Here is a 23,071-nt window from a genome sequence, read left to right on the forward strand (position 1 = left end):
GTACTTTAATCATGATGACACGTAAGGATACCAGCTAAGCTAAGCTGAGCTTCCAAACTTCTTTTATTTTTATTTGGTATTATAACTTATTTGATCCTCTACTTTTTAAAAATATCATTTTAACCCTTTATTTTTTATTTCTTTAAATATTTAAACTTGTGTTTTATTAAATCATCCTAAAATAAATGAAAAGTTAACTTTTTTAATTTTCCTAATGTTATATATATCGTGGATTGTCATGTAAATAACACATTAGCATTTAAGCGATTTTTTAAAATTTAGAACTTCATAAAATTATTAAAATATATTATTTTAAAATTATAAAATATTAAAAATGTTTTTAATAATCTAAATTTTAAAAATTAATTAAATTCTGAAATGTTATTAACATGATATACCATATTAGCAAAGTTAACAAATATTAAATGTCTCATTCATTTTAAGGTAAATTGATTAAAATACAAATTTAAAGACTAAAAGAGAAAACAAAAATAAATAAAGGACTAAATGTTTTATTTTTATTTTCATTTTTGTTGTCAACCCTAATTGGCGCGCTCTCTTAAAATCCCTCATTTCTCTCTTTCCCACACTCCTCCTAAAACCCTCTCAGCCACCCCCGCCTCTCTCTCTGTCACACACAGCAGCCAAGCAAACGCAGAATACACGCATAAAAAGGGAGAGAGGAATCAATTTAACCATCCTCTTCTTCATCTTCATCGCTGTTATCGATCATCTTCTTCGCCGCCGCCGTCGCCACCATGGACCAGCAATCTCAGCTCGCTGTCATCTTAGGATCCGACCCGGTCCCATTCGAAACCTTAATCTCTCACTTGATGTCATCTTCCAACGAGCAACGTTCACACGCCGAGGCTTTATTCAATGTTTGCAAGCAATCTGATCCTGATGCTCTCTGCCTCCGCCTTGCTCACCTTCTTCAGGTCTGTGCTCAACCGGATACTCGTGCCATGGCTGCTATTCTCCTTCGTAAGCTGTTGACTCGTGATGATTCCTATATCTGGCCTCGTCTCAACGTTTCCACTCATTCCTCTATCAAATCTGTGCTCTTGAATCAAATCCAAGTCGAAACTGCTCAATCTTTGTCTAAAAAGTTATGCGATACTGTTTCGGAGCTTGCTTCTAGTATTTTGCCGGAGAACGGATGGCCAGAGCTGTTGCCGTTTATGTTTCAATGTGTTTCTTCCGATTCCCCTAGATTACAGGAGTCTGCTTTTTTGATATTTGCGCAGTTGAGTCAGTATATTGGTGATGTGTTGACTCCTTTCATAAAGGATCTGCACACTGTTTTCTTGAAGTGTTTGAGTGGAAATTCTAATGCGGATGTCAAAATCGCGGCCTTGAATGCGGTTATCAATTTTATTCAGTGCTTGACCAGCTCATCTGATCGGGATAGGTTTCAGGATCTTTTACCAGCAATGATGAAGACCTTGACGGAGGCTTTGAATAACGGGAATGAGGCTACGGCTCAGGAGGCGCTAGAGTTGTTGATTGAGTTGGCAGAGACGGAGCCTCGGTTTCTTAGGAGGCAGATTGTTGATGTGGTGGGTTCTATGCTGCAGATTGCGGAGGCAGAATCACTTGAGGAAGGAACTCGTCACTTGGCAATTGAATTTGTAGTTACCTTGGCAGAGGCCAGGGAACGGGCTCCCGGAATGATGAGGAAGCTGCCTCAGTTTATTAGTAGATTATTTGCAATATTGATGAGATTGTTGCTTGATATTGAGGATGACGCAGCGTGGCACACTGCAGAAGTTGAGGATGAGGATGCTGGAGAAACTAGCAATTACGCTGTGGGACAGGAATGTTTGGATCGTCTAGCAATTTCCTTAGGTGGAAATACTATTGTTCCTGTTGCATCTGAGCAATTTTCAACTTATTTAGCTGCTCCTGAGTGGCAAAAGCATCATGCTGCGTTGATTGCCCTTGCACAGATTGCCGAGGGTTGTTCCAAGGTATAGATGTAGCACTTTTAAGCACTAGCACTGTTATTTACGAATGACATTATTGTTATGTCCAACACCGGAAATGGGCCAATAAAATTTGCTTCCAACTATGGCTGTACATGCATGTATTTTCCATTTATTACTTATGGCTGTAAATGCATGTATTTTCCATTTATTACTTGAACAATGAGCTATAATTTGTTTAGTATCTCTTGATTCTGGTGGTTTTAACCATAACTTTTCTTGAGGATTCAGTTCATGTTTTGAAAGGGAAATAAAAAAAAGATCACATTGTGTAGAGTTTGGACATGTTCCCTGTTTTTGTTGAATTTTAATTTGCTGCTGTACTTGCAGGTTATGGTTAAAAATCTGGAACAAGTGGTTTCTATGGTTTTGAACTCCTTTAACCATTCTCATCCCCGTGTGAGGTGGGCAGCTATTAATGCAATCGGGCAATTGTCTACTGACTTGGGTCCTGATTTGCAGAACCAATATCACCAAAGAGTATTGCCTGCCTTAGCAGCGGCTATGGATGACTTCCAAAATCCTAGAGTACAGGTTAGTTACAAATGTATAAAATTTACCTCAGGGCTATAGATTATGCTTTTAACCGTTGCTAACTATTATTCCTCTGCCCTTTACATAGAGATAATGTGTCTACCTGATCTTTCCCTTTCTTTCTGTGTTTGCATGGTATAATTGATACCTCTCTCCCCCCACCCATAAACATCATTTATCCAGCTTGTTTCTGTAATTTCCTCCTACTAAAGTTGTCAATGCATGCACATGGTGTCTCTATGGTGCATCGCTTGCTTTAGTTAATGCTTAATTAAGTGGATGTCTCCTTATTTGTTTATATAATTTACTTTAGTCATCAATAAAAACTTGCTAAATTTCCAGTTTGGAACATTTCAACTTGTTACTAGCAGATTATTTTCATCACTCTTTAGAATCCATTTATGGTCATTATGCCAAATTTCTAAATGGTCAAAAGATATGTTATGTTATCAAATAATGGCCACAAAGTTGTTAGATTTCGTTGTACAATTCTCTATCTTGCTTCTTCTTGAAATACAAAAGGGAACTTCTATTTTTGCTAGCATTTATACAGATTAATTTCTAAAATGGTGGATGCATTTGCAAGAGCCTGAGAATGGATTGTGAAGGGAATTAATTGATTGGAGAGTGGATGCTGCATCATGATTTCCCAAATATTTTATGAATTTTCTTTGGGGGGGGGTGAATCCTTGTTTATGTGTTCATGTGGATATTGAGTTGATGAATGATGCTTAGTTACCTTTTATTGAGGAAACTGAAGTAGCTAGCTTGTGCTCCTTTTTGTATGAACGTTTAACAGTCTTATTATGTTGTAAAGAGTTTTTTCCCTACCTTATTTCATGCTGGTTAGGTATTTGCATGTTCAAGATTTTCCTGTTTATTTTGTATAACAGTTGATTTTGCTATATATAATTGTCTTAACAGGCCCATGCTGCTTCAGCTGTGCTCAACTTCAGTGAGAATTGCACTCCAGAAATTTTAACACCTTACTTAGATGGAATTGTTAGCAAATTGCTTGTACTTTTACAGGTATGAGTTATGACAGTTGGAGTTATAAATATCACATCAAGAATGATGAATCAATTTTATTAAAGGAGTTTTTTGTTTGTTTTTTGGGTTTTTAACATAAGATATAACATGCAGAATGGGAAACAAATGGTGCAAGAAGGGGCCTTGACTGCATTGGCATCAGTTGCTGACTCATCTCAGGTATAGATTTTTCCCTAAAGAAAGCTATATTAATCATGAATTTATATATATTTTTCTAGATGACTCAGTTTGACAGTATGGGGGTTTGCAGGAGCACTTCCAAAAATACTATGATGCGGTTATGCCTTACCTGAAAGCTATCTTGGTGAATGCAACTGACAAATCTAATCGTATGCTTCGTGCCAAATCCATGGAGTGTATTAGTCTTGTTGGAATGGCTGTTGGAAAGGAGAAGTTCAGAGATGATGCTAAGCAGGTTGGTACAAGTGTAAAAGCGCCATTCCTGTGTCATTGTTTTCTTTTCCTCTTCTAGTTATTTTCTTATATCTCAGAAGTCATGGATGGTTAAGATATTTGAGTTTAGTGATACCATTAGTTAGGGAGTGTAATGGTGCAATTTGGAGCAAGTATCTGCCTTCCCCCTGTGACTTTTGTAATTTGTAGCATATATTTTTCTTTTTCTTTCATCTCATTACTGTTTAATTTCATTATACTGTAAAATTTATAAATTATATTGATATTTCCACCAAGTGTTTACATCTTGTTTTGTTCTTTCATCAAATATAAGCTTACCTTTTATTGTATCCTTCTTCCTTATTGCAAGGTTATGGAAGTGCTAATGTCATTGCAAGGATCCCAAATGGAAACAGATGACCCGACAACAAGTTACATGCTGCAAGTATGCCCATAGCACAGGAACTGCTTAGACAATATCTTTCACATTTTATTTGTCCTTGCTTATGATTATATGACCTTATTACAGGCATGGGCCAGACTTTGCAAGTGTTTGGGACAAGACTTCCTCCCTTACATGAGTGTTGTCATGCCTCCCCTTCTCCAGTCTGCTCAACTGAAGCCAGATGTGACTATTACATCTGCAGATTCAGATAATGATATCGAGGACTCTGATGATGAAAGGTTATACTTTGTTACTGTTTTAAATAAATTTGCCAGTAACGACATAAATGTCAATACATGCATGTATATTTTTTTTATCCTCATTTGTATAGGTAAAAAACTCTTTTCTCATCTCTTCTACTTCTCTATATTTTCATTCAAAAACATAAACAATCTTAGAAACACACACCCATGCTTGCATGTGCACAGACACTGCATGTACACGTAAAGAATCCTAGCCTTAGCTGTGTTCATCTATGGATGGTTGGCTGGCTTATAGCAATTTCATTCTGAGCAGTATTATTTGGTACAATTTGTTACTATTTTAGAATTACGCCAATAAGTAACTTGAATGTTGATACATTCATCTGTATCTTGTTTATCCTTCCATCATTTGTATAGGCCAAGGCTCAATCTCCTCTCCTCCCCCTTCTCTTTTCTACTTCTCTCTATGCTACACAAAAATACATACAAAGATGATCTAAGAAATTCCTGCTCATGCTCATGTCTGCAAACACCACAATGACACACAGACTTCTGGCGTGACTGTGTTGGCTTAGAGAAATAGAATGTTATTTTTTAATATGTTTTGTGTTATAGTAAGGTATGTCTGGTATTGTATGTTCAGTATGGAAACCATTACCCTCGGGGATAAAAGAATTGGGATCAAGACTAGCGTCCTGGAGGAAAAGGCAACAGCATGTAACATGCTTTGTTGCTATGCTGATGAGTTGAAGGAAGGATTTTTTCCTTGGATTGATCAGGTGTGTTTCAATTCAATGTATTGGGTTATTATTCTCGACTTTCTAGCAATGTGATACTAGCAAAATGGTGGACATATGGTACAGGTTGCCCCGACTCTAGTTCCTCTTCTTAAATTTTATTTCCACGAAGAAGTTAGAAAAGCTGCTGTTTCAGGTAGAATGGTTATGATATACTGTTTCTCTTTTACTTAAAATGTTTTCCTTTTCAAGTTTGTTAGGCTTCTATTAATTGTCTTGGCCATTTCTTTTATTTTGTTTGTAGCTATGCCGGAGTTATTGCGTTCCGCAAAATTAGCTGTGGAGAAGGGAATGGCTCAAGGGCGTAATGAGACCTATGTAAAGCAATTGTCTGATTACGTTATTCCGGCTCTAGTGGAGGCATTGCATAAGGTTATTGTTGTTTGTTCTTAGGAGTATTCGTGTATCGAAACTTGCATTATTGATATGTTGTTTGTCATAGATGAAAACTTAAATTACCACATTCTTGCAGGAACCTGATACGGAAATATGTGCAAGCATGTTAGATGCATTGAATGAATGTGTACAGGTTTGTGCTATTATTAAATGAAGTTAATTATGAAGTGTCTCTTTTTTTCACTGTTTTCTGTTTGAAATTATTCTGCTTTTGAATGAATTTTATTGAGCAAGAGATGGTTAGAATTTATTTAAATAAATAAAAACAAGGATGGTTACTTGAACTTAATATGGTATTTTAACATTCGCTAATAAGTTGAACTGATTCCTCAATTAAACCTGTCGTGTCTGTTAAAACTAATATTTCCTGGCTGTCTATGAGCTCTTGTTTCTCTCTCCTTTAGTCAATATATGTGACTTAAGTATTTGAGAAAACATTTCAGAGCTCCATTCCTGGCCTTTTTCTTTCATTCATTTTGGTTCACATGTATCAGTACCTTTGATAAGAGATTGTTTATAATATATGAAGTACTAAGTCTTCATGCCCAATGTCTGAGAACTTTTTTTGTACTAACTACTAAGTGTTTAGCCCCAATGTCTGAGAACAATTTTTCTCTTTCAGATCTCTGGTCCTCTGCTAGATGAAAGTCAAGTTAGGTCTATTGTGGATGAGATAAAGCAAGTAATCACAGCTAGTGCTAGCAGAAAAAGTGAGAGAGCTGAAAGAGCCAAAGCTGAAGACTTTGATGCTGAGGAGGGAGAGTTGATTAAAGAGGAAAATGAGCAAGAGGAAGAAGTTTTTGACCAAGTACGAAAATAAAAGCCATGATATAAAGCACAAAAATGACAAGCTAATATTTATTTATCTGTTATTATCCTTTTCGGATCCATTAAAGCATCCTTTTCTGCTTCCAGGTGGGTGAAATCTTGGGAACTTTGATCAAAACATTTAAAGCCTCTTTCCTGCCTTTCTTTGATGAGCTATCTTCTTATCTTACTCCTATGTGGGTGAGTTCCAAGAAAGTTGTCTCTTGTTTCCAAAATCAGTTCTTGAGGAACGTCCAGAGTAAAAAAGTTCTTTCCTGAAGTATGCTCATATATTTCTCTATCTTTGTATGTTGTATAATACAGGGCAAAGATAAGACACCTGAAGAAAGAAGAATTGCAATTTGTATTTTTGATGATGTTGCCGAACAGTGTCGTGAGGCAGCTTTAAAGTAAGCTGCCTAATTTTCTTATACTTGTTATTATCATAGAAGAATCATTTGATGCAATTGCTTATTGCTGTAATTTGGTTGAACAGATATTATGACACATATCTTCCTTTCATATTGGAGGCTTGCAATGATGAGAACCCAGATGTGCGACAGGTATGTATTTTCTTAGTTCTGGCAACCAAAGTGCTATGGATTGTTGAGACTTGAGATTGAATTAAATATTATGATTTTATGTTCCAGGCTGCAGTATATGGGCTTGGTGTTTGTGCAGAATTTGGTGGACCTGTATTTAAGCCACTTGTTGGAGGTAAACTTTGCTTTATGGTCTATAACGTGGTTATTTCTTGTATAGAATAACATATTTGTGTCTTTTTCCAGAGGCTTTATCAAGGTTAAATGCTGTAATTCGACATCCTAATGCTTCGCAACCTGAAAATGTTATGGCATATGATAATGCTGTTTCTGCTTTGGGAAAAATATGTCTGTTCCACCGAGACAGTATTGATGCAACTCAGGTATGGCAGGCCATAAAATCATCTTTCCAAGTTATTTTTCCCTTTTGATATGAAAGGAAAAATCTGTGGTTTGCATTAAAAAAAAGCACATTTCTGAGCTGTTGTTTGAAGTCCCCAAGTGTATCTACCTGTTAAAGCCAGTGCCATGTCTTATGTACAATGGGCCATACTGTTCTCTATGTTTGTGCTTGAAACTATTGCACATTTTAATATTCTAATCAACTCTTAGGGTAGAGGAGAGCCTTGGTGGAATTGAAGAGCACATTTTTTCTCCCCTCTTCATTTTTTGTTAGTGGCTGCAAAAGTAAATTAAAGCGTTTTTTGACATGTTCATGGATGCACAGTGTTACGTATAATATAGTTTTGTGTATTCATAGCTGAGCATCAAATTAAGAACCATTGTCTCTAAAAGGTAAGTTGATGGCCTTCTCGATGGTTTTTCCAAGGTTTTCAATAATCCTAACAAACATTTTTCTTTTCTATGTTGTAAAAATGGTCATACCAGTAAATTTTAACTCTATCAGTTTGGATTTAGTGCTGTTTTCTAAGAGATGTAAATATTTGAACAAGATGAACATCTTCATAGAAAGTTTAAACAATTGAAACATTCTAGTACCACTGGTGCATGATGATGCAGTTTGATAGTCACTAAACAACTCTCCTTCCTCTCAGATAAATATATGCTTTTCTAATAGACATTACCCTGAATTGGTATATTCCTAGGGCATCCATATCTTATGTTACATTAGATATAATGCTTTATTGTGGATCATTTTATATTGCTGGGGAGTGTTGCTTGTGGATCTTCTCTATGTATTAATACACAGAGATATTTTACAACTTCAGATAGAGTCAGTTCTGTATACACTTCTTTTGATCTGCATTGCATTTTTCACATAAGTAATACTGGTTGCTTATGTCTTAAAAGCTTATTTGATGTTTTATTTTTGTTTTCTTAATGTTTGCTTTGCCTTGCGCACAACCTTTTGTGTTTGGTAGGTTGTTCCTGCATGGTTAAACTGCCTGCCAATAAAAGGTGATCTGATTGAAGCCAAAGTTGTTCATGAACAACTTTGTTCAATGGTTGAGAGGTTAGATCAGCTTTTTTTTAGCTAACCTTGTCTCATTTCAGGTTTTTTTTTTTGGCTTCAATATTTTGTTAATGCCCATTATTAACAATGTCTCTAATATGTGTTCAGGTCCGACAATGAAGTTTTGGGTCCCAACCATAATTTCCTTCCTAAGATTGTTTCAGTTTTTGCTGAGGTAAAATTTCAACTTACCTTATCAAACTCTTCTTAACATAAAGGTTAATTCTTATTTGAATTGCTTGTTCTGAACAAACAATTCAAATAAGAATTGTGGCTATCTGTTCTGTTTATGCGGTTTGGTTTTTATGGTGCATTTGATGAAATCTACTGCTGTTGTGTAGGTTTTATGTGGTAAGGATTTAGCCACAGAACAAACCGCAAGTAGGATGGTGAATCTACTGAGGCAACTTCAACAGACTTTACCACCAGCAGCTTTGGCTTCAACTTTATCATCTTTGCAGCCGCAACAACAGCTTGCTTTACAATCCATCCTCTCCTCCTAGTTAATATTGGCTCAATACTCATCCGTCTTGTGCATCAATGCATATATTTATTTTATATACCAAATTCTTTTCACGGAGAAGGTTCCCTTTGTTTTTGCATCATGTTCTTTTTACTCCCTCGGTGATTGAAATGAACTTTCCTCCCCAGATATATAAATTTTATAGAATGTGTATATCATGAAAGTATCTATTTATGGAACAAGAAGCGAGAGTGGTGATTCGTGTGGTTGGTGAGCATATTTTTTGTGTTAAAAAAGTGCATTTAGGTTTGAGAAGTCGATGTTCTTGTAGCAGTTTTGGTCTCATGTGTGTCTCTTCGTTTCAAATTTTACAGAGAATTTGGATTGTAATTCTTTCATTATGCTTGCAATTTGGATCATAAAAAAGAACAATAATATTATGTGTTGTCGGTTTTCTAATATGTTTATATTTGCATTTTCTTTTTGGTCAATTCTCATCATTAGTCCTTGAATTATTTTTATATTCTAATTTGGTCATTTTAGTATGCTTTTTTAAGGAATGTGGTGTGTACGAACTGGTTGTTTACTTTGCTTTTATGTCTACCTTTAGTATTGAAAGATGATTATCACAAATTTCATATAGCAAATAAAATTTAAATCCCAAGATTCTTTGTTTAAAATTTCCAACTTTTTTGTTTTTATAAAAATGGGTTTCTTTGGACATCATATTTATAAAGGCTACTAAGGATTAAACCATACTGAAAAGTTGTCTACGATTACGTAATTGTTGTATTAGATTTACTGTCATAAATAGTAAATTAATGTTACCCGTCATTCAATTATTTTAATTTTAATCTAATGAAAGAAGATGGAAGTAAACCCAGGGCATTGTGAAGCTACTTGAGATAAATCATTGTTGAATGGAGAACATTTTAAAGGTGAAATTAAACTTATAATCTCAAAAATTGAAGCGAACTTTGAAAATGCTTTGCTTTTATTTATAAAAGAGATTCCATTATAATCCAACCTGCTTGATATTCCCCCTCTATTTTGTTGTTTCTTCCATTTGGATCCTTTTTCAACGCTCCCATTCTCTTTTTAGTGGGAGCCTACTTTCTCCAAGTGTCATGCCTGCCTGCCTTCACCAATCCCTCCTTATCATTTGGTCAACTCAAAACCCTTTGAGATATCAGTCACTAACTATACAACAGATTATGCCCAACATGCTTCCAACAATGTCAAGACACCCTTCCCACAAACTTTCAATATCCCCCTATATAAAAACCCAACCCCCTCACCTCTTTTCTTTCACCCCCCCCTCCCAACAACCTTTTCTTCTTTCCAATGGAACACCAAGTTCAAACCCAACAAAAAGGCAAGTTCAAGGAGAGGAGAAACAAGTTTGTTGGTGTAAGGCAAAGACCATCAGGGAAATGGGTTGCTGAGATCAAAGACACTACACAAAAGATAAGGATGTGGCTTGGTACTTTTGAAACAGCTGAAGAAGCTGCTAGAGCTTATGATGAAGCTGCTTGTCTTCTTAGAGGTTCTAATACAAGAACCAATTTTGCAACTCATGTTCCTACTGATTCTCATCTCTCTTTGAAGATTAGGAACTTACTTAATCATAAGAAGAGCTTGAGGCAAGGGAAGAATAATAATAGTAATAGTACTACCAACTCCAACAAAATCACCATTAAAGCAAGTACTATTGTTGGCAGTAACGACAGTATTAATAGTAGTATCAGTAATGCTGGTACCCATAGTTTTATGTGTGATTCGTTGGTGTTTGATGGTGCGTACAGGCCGGAGTTGAGCGGTTTTGTAGGGGAGCTTGGACCGGATCCGTCACAGTTGGGGCAATCCTGGATGATTCCAACAGGGTTTGATCAGATTCCTTTAAGCCAAGGACTGGAGTTGCCACAAGAAGTTGGTGTTTTGCCTCAAGGGATTGATCAAGAGCTCATGGAATTTGAACGCTTGAAAGTAGAAAGACAGGTATCAGCAACTTTTTATGCAATGAATGGGGTTAATGGGTACCTTCAAAGTGCAGCATTTGATCCGAATGATGCTATTTGGGATCTTCCTACACTTTGTCACTTATTCTGTCAAAGTTGATTTCTCTCTTTCTAACTATGAAACTAGAGGCTGTTTCTGTTCCTAGTGTTTAGAAACAACAATTTTCAATGTCTGAAATGAAAACTATTGCTGTTTCAGTTATGTTCCTCACACCATTTTCTAACAAGTTCCGTGTTTTTTGCTCCTACTCTTTCTTCTAACAAGTTACTCTTTCTTCTAACAAGTTCCATGTTATACTCGATTCTGATTCTAACAAGTTCCATGGTGAAGTCCTATTAGATGATTTCCCTTTATTTATGTTCGAATATTGATCAAACACTTATGTTAAAAATGAGTACTCTAAATAAAATAGGTAAAAATATAATAAAAGCTGTTATGTCAGATTGCGTTTTACTCCATTTATTAAAAAATTAATAAATTAATCACTATACATTAAATTAAAAATAAACCAATCTGGCTATTAAAATTTTATTCATTTTATTGTCAAAAACTAATCCTTGTACAAAAGCAAATGTACACATGATATATCACTTGTCATTATTTAATTATTCTATCAATCATGTTAGTTTAAACAAAAAATGCTTTTCAACTTCCATCCAGAGATTAATTTCGACTAAGTTGTCCATTTTTTGAGTGAAAACAAAATATATTTTAACTCTTAACTCTTAATAGAATGAAATAAAGTAAAAATGATTTGGCCATTTTTTGCTCCTATAAACTACACCTTTCATAATTAAGAAGGAAAACATTTATAACAAAAAAAGGGTGTGCAACACAGATCTGAATATCACTTCATTGATGGCATAAAAAGGGTCTAGACAGATTATGGGTACAATTTGACAATCTTACAGCAACCATAAATGTTGTTTATGGAACACCTTTCATAAATAGAAGACACATTTATAACAAAAAATGACAAACACAACTATAAATATTACTTCATTGATAGCATAAAAAGCCCGTAGGCAAATGATGGGCACAATTTAACAATCATACAGCACACAGGAAGACAGTGCTACACAAGAGCAAAAGATAGGAATACCCTTACACACAGAGCTGATATTCAAAAGTAAATATTTCAGCATACGAACATCAATAGTCTTCGGCATCCTCTTCGTCCTCTACACCTTCGGCTCCGACTTCTTCATAATCTTTTTCGAGAGCAGCCAGATCCTCACGAGCTTCAGAGAACTCTCCTTCTTCCATGCCCTCACCAACATACCAATGCACGAAAGCTCTCTTTGAGTACATGAGATCGAACTTGTGGTCAATGCGTGCAAACACCTCAGCCACTGCTGTGTTGTTGCTTATCATGCAAACAGCTCGCTGCACCTTAGCGAGATCTCCTCCAGGTACAACAGTTGGAGGCTGATAGTTAATACCACATTTGAAGCCAGTAGGGCACCTACACATCCAATCGAAAAAGAACTTTTCAGAGAAGGCATGAATATATTGGAGACACAATGACATCCTTAAAATACATTGGGCTACTATATTCCTGCATGAGATACTTAGGTATATACTATTATATAAACCAATCCCATATGATAATGATGGCAAGGGCAATTTCCTAGCTAGTGAACTAATGAAGCAGAGTTTTCCATCCTTCCATATGAAATTCTCTTACCAGTCAACGAACTGCACGGTCCTCTTTGTTTTGATGGTAGCAACAGCAGCATTAACATCCTTGGGGACGACATCTCCTCGATACATCAAGCAACATGCCATGTACTTCCCATGCCTAGGGTCACATTTTGCCATCATGCTTGAAGGCTCAAACACAGCATTTGTGATCTCGGGAACCGACAATTGTTCATGGTATGCTTTCTCAGCTGAGATGACAGGTGCATATGAAGAGAGCATGAAATGGATACGGGGGTATGGAACCAAATTGGTTTGGAACTCAGTAACATCCACATTGATAGCTCCATCAAACCTTAAAGAAGTTGTCAAGGATGATATGATTTGAGATATCAAACGGTTCAAGTTAGTGTAAGTTGGCCTCTCAATATCAAGGGAACGACGGCATATGTCATAAATTGCTTCATTATCCAAGAGCACAGCCACATCAGTGTGCTCAAGAAGGGAATGAGTAGACAGAACACTGTTGTAAGGCTCCACAACAGCTGTTGAGACCTGTGAGTTTAACAGAGACAAAACCAAAATGAAAATTGCATACCACAAAAAGGTTTCAAAGGCCAAACATAAAGCCTAGTTCTAGCAAACTCAAATGCATATTACCGCAGGCTTTTAAGCTAAAATGGTTACCTGTGGTGAAGGGTAGATGGTGAAACCAAGCTTTGACTTTTTACCATAATCCACCGACAAGCGTTCTAACAACAAAGATCCCAGACCAGAACCAGTTCCACCACCAACAGCATTGAACACAAGAAACCCTTGTAAACCAGTGCAGTTATCAGCTAACTTCCTAACACGGTCAAGGCAAAGATCCACAATTTCCTTCCCAACTGCAAAAAAAGACAAGCATCAATCTTTGTAAGTAACCCAACAAAAAGAAGAACCACAGATGATGTTTATAGTGTACTTGTATAATGGCCTCTGGCAAAGTTATTGGCAGCATCTTCTTTGCCAGAAATAAGCTGTTCAGGGTGGAAAAGTTGTCGGTAAGTCCCAGTCCTAACTTCATCGATCACAGTAGGTTCCAGATCCACAAACACAGCTCTAGGAACATGTTTCCCTGAACCAGTTTCACTAAAGAAAGTGTTGAAAGCATCATTTGCTACACCTACAGAGGTGTCACTGCAACAAAATCACAAACACATTGAAAACCAACTGTTATCCCTTCAGAATCTGTCATGAAAGAACATAAAGTTAGCATCCTTTTGCTTAAAAAAAATTGGGTTTTGAAGATAAAAACCTGGGCATCATTCCATCGGGTTGGATTTCATGTTCAAGGCAGTAAAGCTCCCAACATGAGTTACCGACTTGAATACCAGCTTGACCTATATGAATGCTTATGATTTCCCTCATGTTTTGGTGAAAAAAAGGAATGGATTTGATGATCTAAGAGGAAAGGATCTGAGAGACGAATGTTATGGACCTTGTTTACGAGAAATGTAAAATGAGAAGACAGTACAGAGAGACCCAGTGAGTGTAGGATTTTTTTCAAAGTGGGAGAGAAGATAATATAATAATATATACATACAAAAATAGCATTTAACTAATGGGAATTGATGATATTTTGGCGTCCGACAGCCTTTACGTGGGGCCCATACTTTTGCTTAGCTGGCCACCACTCACCATGACCACGACTCTCTTCAAGTCTTTTAAGTCCAAACTAGGGTTGGTTAAAAATTAAAAATCAAATGTGCAATCGAGTAAAATTTAATTTGATTTAAAATCAGAAGTTTAATATTTGGCAGAACCTTAATCGAATATTTGTTTTTAAAGAAACTAAAGTTTCTTTTAAAATATAATCGAGTTATTTGAGTTTGAGTTTATGTAACGCCTCAATTTTCGCGAATTCTGTAAATATTGGCATAAGTTTAATTATGTTAGTGGGCCTTTAGAAGGCCCAAGCTTAAGATAGAACCCGATAATTTTAGTTAATTTTTGTTTCATAAGAAAAAAGGAGTGAAATTATGAAATAGGACCTATGTGAAAATGTTTAAAAATGCTATAAACTAATTTGTAGTGGCCAAATAAATAGTAGTGCAAAATAGGAGGATTTGCATGTCAAATTCCCCACTTTTAATGTAGTGGCAAAGGTGATGGATAGTTAATAATGTATGCATTTTAGCATTTTAATAGTTAATGGATGATGGGCATTAGTATTTTAATAGTTAATGGATGATGGGCATGGTAAGCATTATGGGCATATTTTTATTGGAATTATGGCATGAGTATAGCACAAATATTAGTATATCATTTATGTGTCATAAAATGTTGAGTGATAAGAATAACAAAAGGAAGTAAAAGAAGGTTTTTGTTCATTCTTTGTTCTTCATAGCCGAATTTGAGAGAGAGCAAATAGGGGAGGAAACCCTTGAATATTCGGTCACTAGGAGGGGAAAAATTGAAGGTAAGTTCTTGGTACTTTGCTTCTATCTTGATGTTCATGAGTTCTTCTTAATTCTACCTTAACTCTTGAAGCATATTTTGGTTTTTGGGTGTGTTGTAAGCATTTGGCCATGAATTAAAATGAAGGAAATGGTTGTTGTTTCATGTTCTTTTGATGAAAAATGGAAGATAGGTGAAGTTGAGCCAAACAAATGATCATGCATGTGCCTTAGATGCTAAAGGGAAAAATCGGCTAACATGTTGTGCTTTAAAATGATGAAATGGAGATTATGCTTAAGTAAAAATCATAGATATGTGATGATTGATTGGTGATATACATGTTTAAATAACATGCATGCAAGATAGGTGTATGAAAGAGTGATTTGGTAATAAATCTGTTTGGGACAGCAGCAGTAATGTGACTTTGAAAAATCACCATAAATTGTGGGAGATGAATTAGAAGCTGAATAAATTATGTAATTAAAGCTTAATGAGTCTAGTTTCAAATGAAATAAACGAGAACATATTTTGAATTCTGTACAATGAGAAATTTGATTTGTAATGAAGAGTGGTCAGATTAGTCAAACAGTGAAACATGGGAAACTTTAAGAAAAATCTGGTATTGATTGGCCATGCCAAAAATTGTGAAAATTTTATGGATAGAAGATATATGAGTCTATTTTCAGGGAAAATTAACGGCACTTGATTTGGAGTTTCGTAGCTCCAGTTATAAATGATTTAGTGACTGTTGCTCAGGAAGACAGCTTGCAGTGAAATTATGATTATGTGGTAAACATTGACAAAAATTTGTTAATGAGTTGCTTATTGATTTCTTATAAGCTTACTATGATCTGTGGGCGTGGTTGGCCGAATATTGTAAGGGGTTAATACGTAGTTTGTATTTGAATAGTTAGATTAACGTGTTAGTAATCCAATTGTAGGCGGTTCGTGTGTGGATCTCGTCAGCATATCGTCACAAATAGGTGTGTAACTAACACCCTTTTTCTTAGTCTAGATCGGCAAAAGTCGAAAAGCTGAAATGCCGAAAAGCGGTATTTTGTAGATTTGCAGTGTGCGAATGCTCGTGAGGTAAATCGGTTAATGTTTTTGGTAAGTCGCAATGTTTAGACGCAAAGTGCATGATTTACGTGCCCTCGATATTTTGGGGCTTAATGGGCCAAAATTGGAATGATGGGCCAACAGCCCAATTCGGTAAGAACCCTCAGTAGTGATTCGTTAGTACGTGAAAGGTAGGAATATGCATGAAAAACCCTAAAATAGATAAATTCTTGAAATACCTTTAAAAGTGGAAAATTTATTTTACCCCTAGGAGATAAATTACCAAATACTCCTAGGGTTAAATTGACCTAAATGCATGTTTGATGTTATTATTTACTTCATGCCATGTTGTTATTATCGATGCATGGATTTGGGATATTGACGGAGGAATCATCGAAAGTGGCTTGTCCACGTCTTGGAGGCTTTGCCTCAATTTATGATAATCGAGCAAAGCAAGGCCGCAATTGTGGAGTGTTAAATGGGTGGGTTGAGCTATTCCCACATGGAGTGTATGGCTGGTACGGGTGGAGTGTAGTGGTTGGTGGGTCGAGTAGTCTCCTCAAATGGGCTTGCATATGTTTCTTGATGTTGCATGTATTTTGAAATGGGCCTATGGGCCATCATTATCTGAATAAGGGCTAAGGCCCAGATTACTCATTACTGAATAGGCTTAGGCCCAATGGGCTTTAGCTGACTTGGGCTTTGAATGGGTTTTCCTTACACACTGAGTTTCCTCAAACTCACCCCTTCTTTAACCTTGCAGGTGAGCCTTGATGTGGGTGACTTGGAGCCGGAGGGCCATGGTGAATACTTTTGGGTTTGAAAAAGAGATTGGTTTTCTTAAGTTATTTTTAATTACTATTTAATTTTTGGATTGTAATAAGGCCATTTTAACTTTATTTTCTTCTTTGATTTTTCTGGGATTATATTATTAAAAACAACTTTAAATTGATGGATACTAATTCAAATGGGCTAGACTTAGGGCGTGATTTCAAAACGATACTTGTTTTTTTTTAAAATAACACGACGTCACGAATATTCGATTTACCAAAGATAACCACTCAAAGAAATTTCAACTTGTTATAACCAAGTGTGGCAATGGATGTGGGCATGTCTAGGATTGGATCCAATCGGAGAGCTTGGTACTTAAGCAGCCTTCATGGCTCACCTCCTCTGTTATGGATACCTACCTGGTGCCCAGCTTCTATTCACTTGGTTAGTTTAACAAAAGTCGGCTTTTTAAAACACTAAAAAGGGAACACGGGTTTTTGACTTCAAAGTGGCACGTCGGATTTGGCTTTAACGTCTGGGCCGGGTTTGGGGTGCTACAGTTTAATTAAGTTTTTTTGTTAATTTTTATATTTAAGTTTTAACTTGAATTCAACTCGATAATTAATTTTAGAATTAATAACATATATTAAGAAAAATAATGTAATTTAATAATATAAAAACATGAAAAGCTTGAGAAAGCTCTTGAGTAGTTCGATTTAAATATTAAGCTTGAATTCGACATGATCGAAAGCTTGAGCTTGAGTGGCTCGATAATAACCAAATCGAGTTTGATTTTTTGAGTCGAGCTTGAGTAGCTTGCGAGCACCAATGTCTCATTTATATCCCTAGTGTAAGGTTTTTAGAACCAAATTAGGGGTTGAATAGATCGTACCGCCAATTTTTGGTCCGACTAATTTATTCAGTTCAATTGAATAAATTATTAAAAATAAAAATATTAAATATTAAAAATAGACAAACTGGTTCAATTAGTTTTTTAGTTTAGTTTTTATTGATTTATAAAATATAAAAAAATCACTTTTATAATACCATAGAACTTATGAATGTGATTTTGTTAAATTCTCTACTTAGGTGGATTCGATTAATAGATCTTACTAAATCAAGAGTATTTTTTATAGTAGAGTTATATATTTATTTATTGAAAAGAAAAATTCCTTATATTTCATATAGGGTAAACTACACCGAGGACTATTAAATCATTATTAAGTTTACGTTTTATTCATTTAACTTTAAAAAAATTACAAAATTGTCATTAAATTATTCAAAAGTTTTTATTTAAGTCATTGGGCGATAAAGTTTTTTTTAAAGTCTGACTACTGAGCTCCAAGCAGTCAGTATCCATCGGCGATAAAAGATTATACCTTAGATCTAAGTCGATTTGACGTTCAATGTTAAAGATCAGAGAAAAAATTGTTTGGATTTTGATTAGTAGATTCATGACGTTCAAAGTTATTTCATGAAAAAAAATGAACTGCAGAAGAGAAATGGAAGAATAACTCTCAATTTGTGCAAGCGACGCTAACAAAGAAGGTCATATAACAATGATTTTAACAATCCAATAATTTAAATGAAAACTTACTAATAATTTAGTGAATATAGTTCACCTTTTCATATAAAATCTTTCTATTTCATCAATTTAAGAATTGAGCTATCCTTTTAAACTTGAAAGTATGGTTTGAACTAAAAAAATTATACTGGAAAATGAATTTATACAAGATTAAAGCTACTTCTTTTATTTCAACTGAATATTAGGTAGGATTTTTTTCCTGGAACAACTTAAATTATATATATATATATATTCACAAAATCAAATCAAAATAAAAAGATATAAGGGGGATGAGGCAGGACCAGCCAGGATAGCATGACATTTAGGGTTGTACAATAATGAGCACCCAACATTAGGAAGATGATGTGTTTTTGTTTGTCTGTTTGGATAAGAAGTAGCATAGATTTATTCACGAGTTGATTTATTCGATAAAGTATAAAGATTTTTTTTTGAAATTTAAAAAGTTTGAGTAGAAATATTAAGTTCGTAAAATAAGTTTGATAAAAAAATTAGGTCTATTTAAAATATGGATAAAGCTTAAGTTGAGTTTTGATTGTTCAAACTTGGTTTAGTTAATTTTAATATATTCTGTAATTTATAAAATAAAATTAAAATTATTGTAATATATAATATTATAATGTAAACATTAACAAAATTTAAGATGTCTATATATAAAACTTAAATAAATGAAAAAATACATACATTTATTAAATATTAAATATAAATAAATACGAGTTGATTTGGGTAAAATTTTATACCTATATTTTAAAATTGGATCAAGTTTGAACAAACATAAAATGTATTAATATTATACTTAAACTCGACCTAACTCATGAATATATGTGTAAATTTTTTCATTGCCAACAATATGATAATTAAGATTTTCTTCTATTTTCATATTTAGAAAATTATATTAAATTTTAGTTTATTAACTTAAATTCCAAACTGATTTTAGGAGATATTCAATCTTGTACTAATACTATTTTATTCTCTTAATCTTATTTGGATTTGGTTTGAGAAGAAAATTAAACTCGTATTTCAATTCAATTCGGGTTTGAGTAGAAAAATCAGCATAATTATTTTAGAATGGTCTAGATTGAACTTGGTTGGATTAGGTCTACTTTGTACTATGTGTTTTTAATGAATTTAGCTATTCTAATTTAATCATTTTGGTTCTTTATTTATGTAAATGTATATTTTCAATATGACTTTTTCTAGATGTGGTAATATGTCATATGACATAATCTCTTAACTAATAATTAATTTTCTTTTTTATATATATTCAATACTTAATTATATATAAAACCTATTAACTTAGTTAACATCAAATGTCTAGTTATCATGATTATAGAATAAAAGAGGTTAAGGTCTCTTTCTATTAAAAATATACTATACTTTCTACATTTAAATTTAAAAAAATAATTAGTTTCCTAAAGAAAAGGTTAGCCATCCATATAGTGAATATTCAAATCCTTGTGATAACAGAAAAGAATGATTCAACATTGTAAAACCAAAAATGGATTAGTGCTAAAAGCAAGGAAATAAATGAATGGATGAGCTTATTCTAAGGGATTAAGATGGAAGTATGGAAAAGGGGATTGTGTGGTATAAAAGGAGAGGTATGCATGCAATTCAAAATCAACTCAAGCTAATCATCTCCCTCTTCCTCTAGAGGGGATAAACAGTATAATAAATTACATTGGAGACATGGTCGGCGGAAGAAAGGGTAAAGAGATGGCTCGATTAACATTAATATCGATGCTATTTCTCTGGGCAGGATCAATGCTTATGGTCCAGGGCGGAGATCCCACCCTTTTTTTTGAATGGAACGTCACCTATGGCACCATTGCTCCCTTGGGAGTGCCAGTAAAGGGTATTCTTATTAACGGGCAATTCCCGGGACCAAATATTAACTCTACCACCAACAACAATATTGTGATCAATGTGTTCAATAACCTTGATGAGCCATTCCTTGTAACATGGTAAGCGACTATCAAGAGTATTTTCTTTTTTACATTAATATGATTATGCTAGTGAAGAGTTGAGCTAATTATATGTGGAAATGGGATTTGTTGCAGGAACGGTATTCAGCATAGGAAGAACTCTTGGCAAGATGGTGTTCTGGGAACCAACTGTCCTATCCCCCCTGGGAAGAATTACACATATAAATTCCAGGTGAAGGATCAGATTGGCAGCTACATCTACTATCCCGTGACGGCTATGCATAAGGCTGTTGGTGGTTTCGGTGGCCTCCGTGTTAACAGCCGTCTACTCATCCCTGTTCCCTACGCTGATCCGGCTGATGACTATACTCTCTTAGTGGGAGACTTTTTCAACAAGGGACACACCAGCCTCAAGAAGATTCTTGATAGCGGTCGCAACCTGGGGAGATGTGACGGTGTCCACCTTAATGGGAAAGTTGCGAAAGGTGATGGGAAGGATGAACCTCTGTTTACGATGGAGGCAGGCAAAACGTACAAGTACAGGATTTGCAATACGGGTATCAAGACATCTCTGAACGTCAGGTTCCAAGGCCACACCATGAAATTGGTTGAGATGGAGGGTTCCCACACAATGCAGAATGACTATGACTCCCTTGATGTGCACGTTGGACAGTGCTTCAGTGTGCTTGTTACTGCCAACCAGGAACCAAGGGATTACTATGTAGTGGCCTCTACCCGTTTTACCAAACGTGAGGTTACAGCAACTGGCATCATCCGTTACAAGAATGGCAAGGGAGCTGCCTCATCCGAGTTGCCACCACCACCTGTTGGTTGGGCTTGGTCACTCAATCAATTCCGTACCTTCCGTTGGAACTTGACTTCTAACGCTGCTAGGCCTAATCCTCAGGGCTCCTACAAATATGGTTCCATTAACATTACCCGCACCATCAAGCTTGCCAACACTGCACAAAGAGTAGATGGCAAGCTCCGATATGCTCTTAATGGAGTCTCCTATGTCGAACCAACCACTCCACTAAAACTTGCAGAATACTATGGCGTAGCCGACAAGGTTTTCAAGTATGATACCATTCCCGATGAGCCTCCAAGTGACAACACTAAGGTAACTTTGGCACCTATTGTCCTCAACATGACACACAGAAACTTTGTGGAAATCATCTTCGAGAATCACGAGACCGCCATTCAGTCCTACCACTTGTCTGGCTACTCATTCTTTGCTGTGGGGTAAGTATAGCTTCTAACATAACCAATACATGTGGTGATTTGCTTGAGTTGAAGTAATAAGTTGTATAATGATTTGTCGCAGCATGGACGTTGGGAAATGGAGCCCCGAGAAGAGGATGAACTACAATCTTCTTGACGCCGTGAGCAGACACACCATACAGGTATTCCCCAACTCCTGGTCAGCAATCCTATTGACATTCGACAACTGCGGGATGTGGAACCTGAGGTCGGAGATATGGGACAGGCATTACCTTGGGCAACAGCTTTATGCTAGTGTTATTTCCCCTAACCGATCCCTCAAGGATGAGTACAACTTACCGGAAGGTGTATTGACTTGCGGCATCGTGCAAGGCATGCCAAGGCCTCCACCTTTCAGCAGTTAATTTAATTAAGCTTATAAATCTGTATCCAATTATAGAATATGGGGAGAGAGAGGGTGAGAAAAGCTGAGTTCTGTATAATATTTAATGAAATAAAAGCTTTTGGATCACTTTATTATTACTAATTTTCGTGTGTTGCCCTCGAATATACACACATTTAAGTTATTTTCAATATAAAAACTAATATTTTCAAAATTGTACAATATTTAAAGATGAATGATTTAAAAAATGGTTTATACTACTAATTATTTTGATATTTTCAAAGTTGAAATAAATAAATAATTAAGTTATATTAACAAAGAAATTTAAAATAAATAATCTATATATATTTTGTTGATATATTCATCAATATAAATAAATCATTCTGCTATGGCGGTTCAACTTTGTGTTTTTTTATTCATTTATTTTTGTAAATTTCAAATTTGTATATTAGATATGTACTACTACTAGATATGTCAAATTGTAAATATTAATTTGTCAAAAAGGCTCTTTAAAAATGAAAAAAATTAATTAAGTCATTGTATGCAATTTGTACCTAGTTAAGTCCCTATTATTAATTAAAATAATCAATTAAGCCACGTAAAATAAATTGATCAGATAGAGATAGTAATAACTTCTATAGTAATCTATTATTTTTCCTATAAAAATATTTAAAAATTAGAAAAATATTATAAAAAATATAAATACTATTAAATATTAAAAAAATAAGAAAATTGGTATAAACTTAAAAATTATAAAATTAATAAAACATATTTAAAATATTTAAAATTTTATAAAACATTAAATTTAAAACTCTATAAAAATAATAAAAATTATAAAAAATATTAGAAGTATTAAATTTGATATAAACTTATAAAAATGATAAAAAATAATAAAACTTGATTTGGGTCGGATTAGTCGGTTGGACCGGCTAGATCAAAATTG

The 23,071-nt window shown here is 34.9% G+C and overlaps 4 protein-coding genes across 4 annotated transcripts; 3 read left to right on the forward strand and 1 right to left on the reverse strand.

Moving 5' to 3' along the window:
• The first annotated feature begins 532 nt into the window (after nt 1-532).
• LOC108451122 (uncharacterized) lies at nt 533-9,550 on the forward strand. Its single transcript, XM_017748855.2, has 20 exons — nt 533-1,970; nt 2,316-2,519; nt 3,444-3,548; nt 3,663-3,728; nt 3,820-3,984; nt 4,333-4,407; nt 4,492-4,646; nt 5,254-5,389; nt 5,474-5,543; nt 5,652-5,779; nt 5,880-5,936; nt 6,426-6,611; nt 6,719-6,811; nt 6,935-7,020; nt 7,107-7,173; nt 7,261-7,327; nt 7,399-7,535; nt 8,535-8,626; nt 8,735-8,801; nt 8,968-9,550. Exons 1-20 carry the CDS (start codon nt 759-761, stop codon nt 9,127-9,129), a joined length of 3,330 nt encoding a protein of 1,109 aa, XP_017604344.1. The 5' UTR covers nt 533-758; the 3' UTR covers nt 9,130-9,550.
• Nucleotides 9,551-10,278: 728 nt separating this feature from the next.
• On the forward strand, nt 10,279-11,291 carry LOC108486819 (ethylene-responsive transcription factor ERN1). The gene has a single exon (XM_017791045.2). It carries the CDS (start codon nt 10,434-10,436, stop codon nt 11,205-11,207), a length of 774 nt encoding a protein of 257 aa, XP_017646534.1. The 5' UTR covers nt 10,279-10,433; the 3' UTR covers nt 11,208-11,291.
• A 776-nt stretch (nt 11,292-12,067) lies between these two features.
• LOC108451297 (tubulin alpha-5 chain) lies at nt 12,068-14,319 on the reverse strand. Its single transcript, XM_017749003.2, has 5 exons — nt 14,047-14,319; nt 13,714-13,928; nt 13,437-13,636; nt 12,796-13,304; nt 12,068-12,573 (listed from the first exon to the last, which is right to left on the reverse strand). Exons 1-5 carry the CDS (start codon nt 14,157-14,159, stop codon nt 12,261-12,263), a joined length of 1,350 nt encoding a protein of 449 aa, XP_017604492.1. The 5' UTR covers nt 14,160-14,319; the 3' UTR covers nt 12,068-12,260.
• A 5,866-nt stretch (nt 14,320-20,185) lies between these two features.
• Nucleotides 20,186-22,272, forward strand: LOC108487771 (L-ascorbate oxidase homolog). The gene is made up of 3 exons (XM_017792134.2): nt 20,186-20,564; nt 20,661-21,767; nt 21,850-22,272. Exons 1-3 carry the CDS (start codon nt 20,290-20,292, stop codon nt 22,148-22,150), a joined length of 1,683 nt encoding a protein of 560 aa, XP_017647623.2. The 5' UTR covers nt 20,186-20,289; the 3' UTR covers nt 22,151-22,272.
• Nucleotides 22,273-23,071: the final 799 nt, after the last annotated feature.

Source organism: Gossypium arboreum, chromosome 13 (genome assembly GCF_025698485.1).
Source record: "Gossypium arboreum isolate Shixiya-1 chromosome 13, ASM2569848v2, whole genome shotgun sequence".
NCBI classification, from domain to species: Eukaryota; Viridiplantae; Streptophyta; class Magnoliopsida; order Malvales; family Malvaceae; genus Gossypium; species Gossypium arboreum.

What these genes read in the sequence shown, in the direction of transcription:
- LOC108451122 (XM_017748855.2), top strand. Translation starts at nt 759, where the DNA reads ATGGACCAGCAATCTCAGCTCGCTGTCATCTTAGGATCCGACCCGGTC. An exon ending in TTGCCGAGGGTTGTTCCAAG is followed by an intron (nt 1,971 to 2,315) that starts GTATAGATGTAG and finishes CTGTACTTGCAG; the next exon opens with GTTATGGTTAAAAATCTGGA. An exon ending in TTGTTTCAGTTTTTGCTGAG is followed by an intron (nt 8,802 to 8,967) that starts GTAAAATTTCAA and finishes GCTGTTGTGTAG; the next exon opens with GTTTTATGTGGTAAGGATTT.
- LOC108487771 (XM_017792134.2), top strand. Translation starts at nt 20,290, where the DNA reads ATGGTCGGCGGAAGAAAGGGTAAAGAGATGGCTCGATTAACATTAATA. An exon ending in GAGCCATTCCTTGTAACATG is followed by an intron (nt 20,565 to 20,660) that starts GTAAGCGACTAT and finishes GATTTGTTGCAG; the next exon opens with GAACGGTATTCAGCATAGGA. An exon ending in TACTCATTCTTTGCTGTGGG is followed by an intron (nt 21,768 to 21,849) that starts GTAAGTATAGCT and finishes GATTTGTCGCAG; the next exon opens with CATGGACGTTGGGAAATGGA.
- LOC108486819 (XM_017791045.2), top strand. Translation starts at nt 10,434, where the DNA reads ATGGAACACCAAGTTCAAACCCAACAAAAAGGCAAGTTCAAGGAGAGG.
- LOC108451297 (XM_017749003.2), bottom strand. Translation starts at nt 14,159, where the DNA reads ATGAGGGAAATCATAAGCATTCATATAGGTCAAGCTGGTATTCAAGTC. An exon ending in TGCCAGAGGCCATTATACAA is followed by an intron (nt 13,637 to 13,713) that starts GTACACTATAAA and finishes CTTTTTTTGCAG; the next exon opens with TTGGGAAGGAAATTGTGGAT. An exon ending in ACCGTGCAGTTCGTTGACTG is followed by an intron (nt 12,574 to 12,795) that starts GTAAGAGAATTT and finishes TTGGATGTGTAG; the next exon opens with GTGCCCTACTGGCTTCAAAT.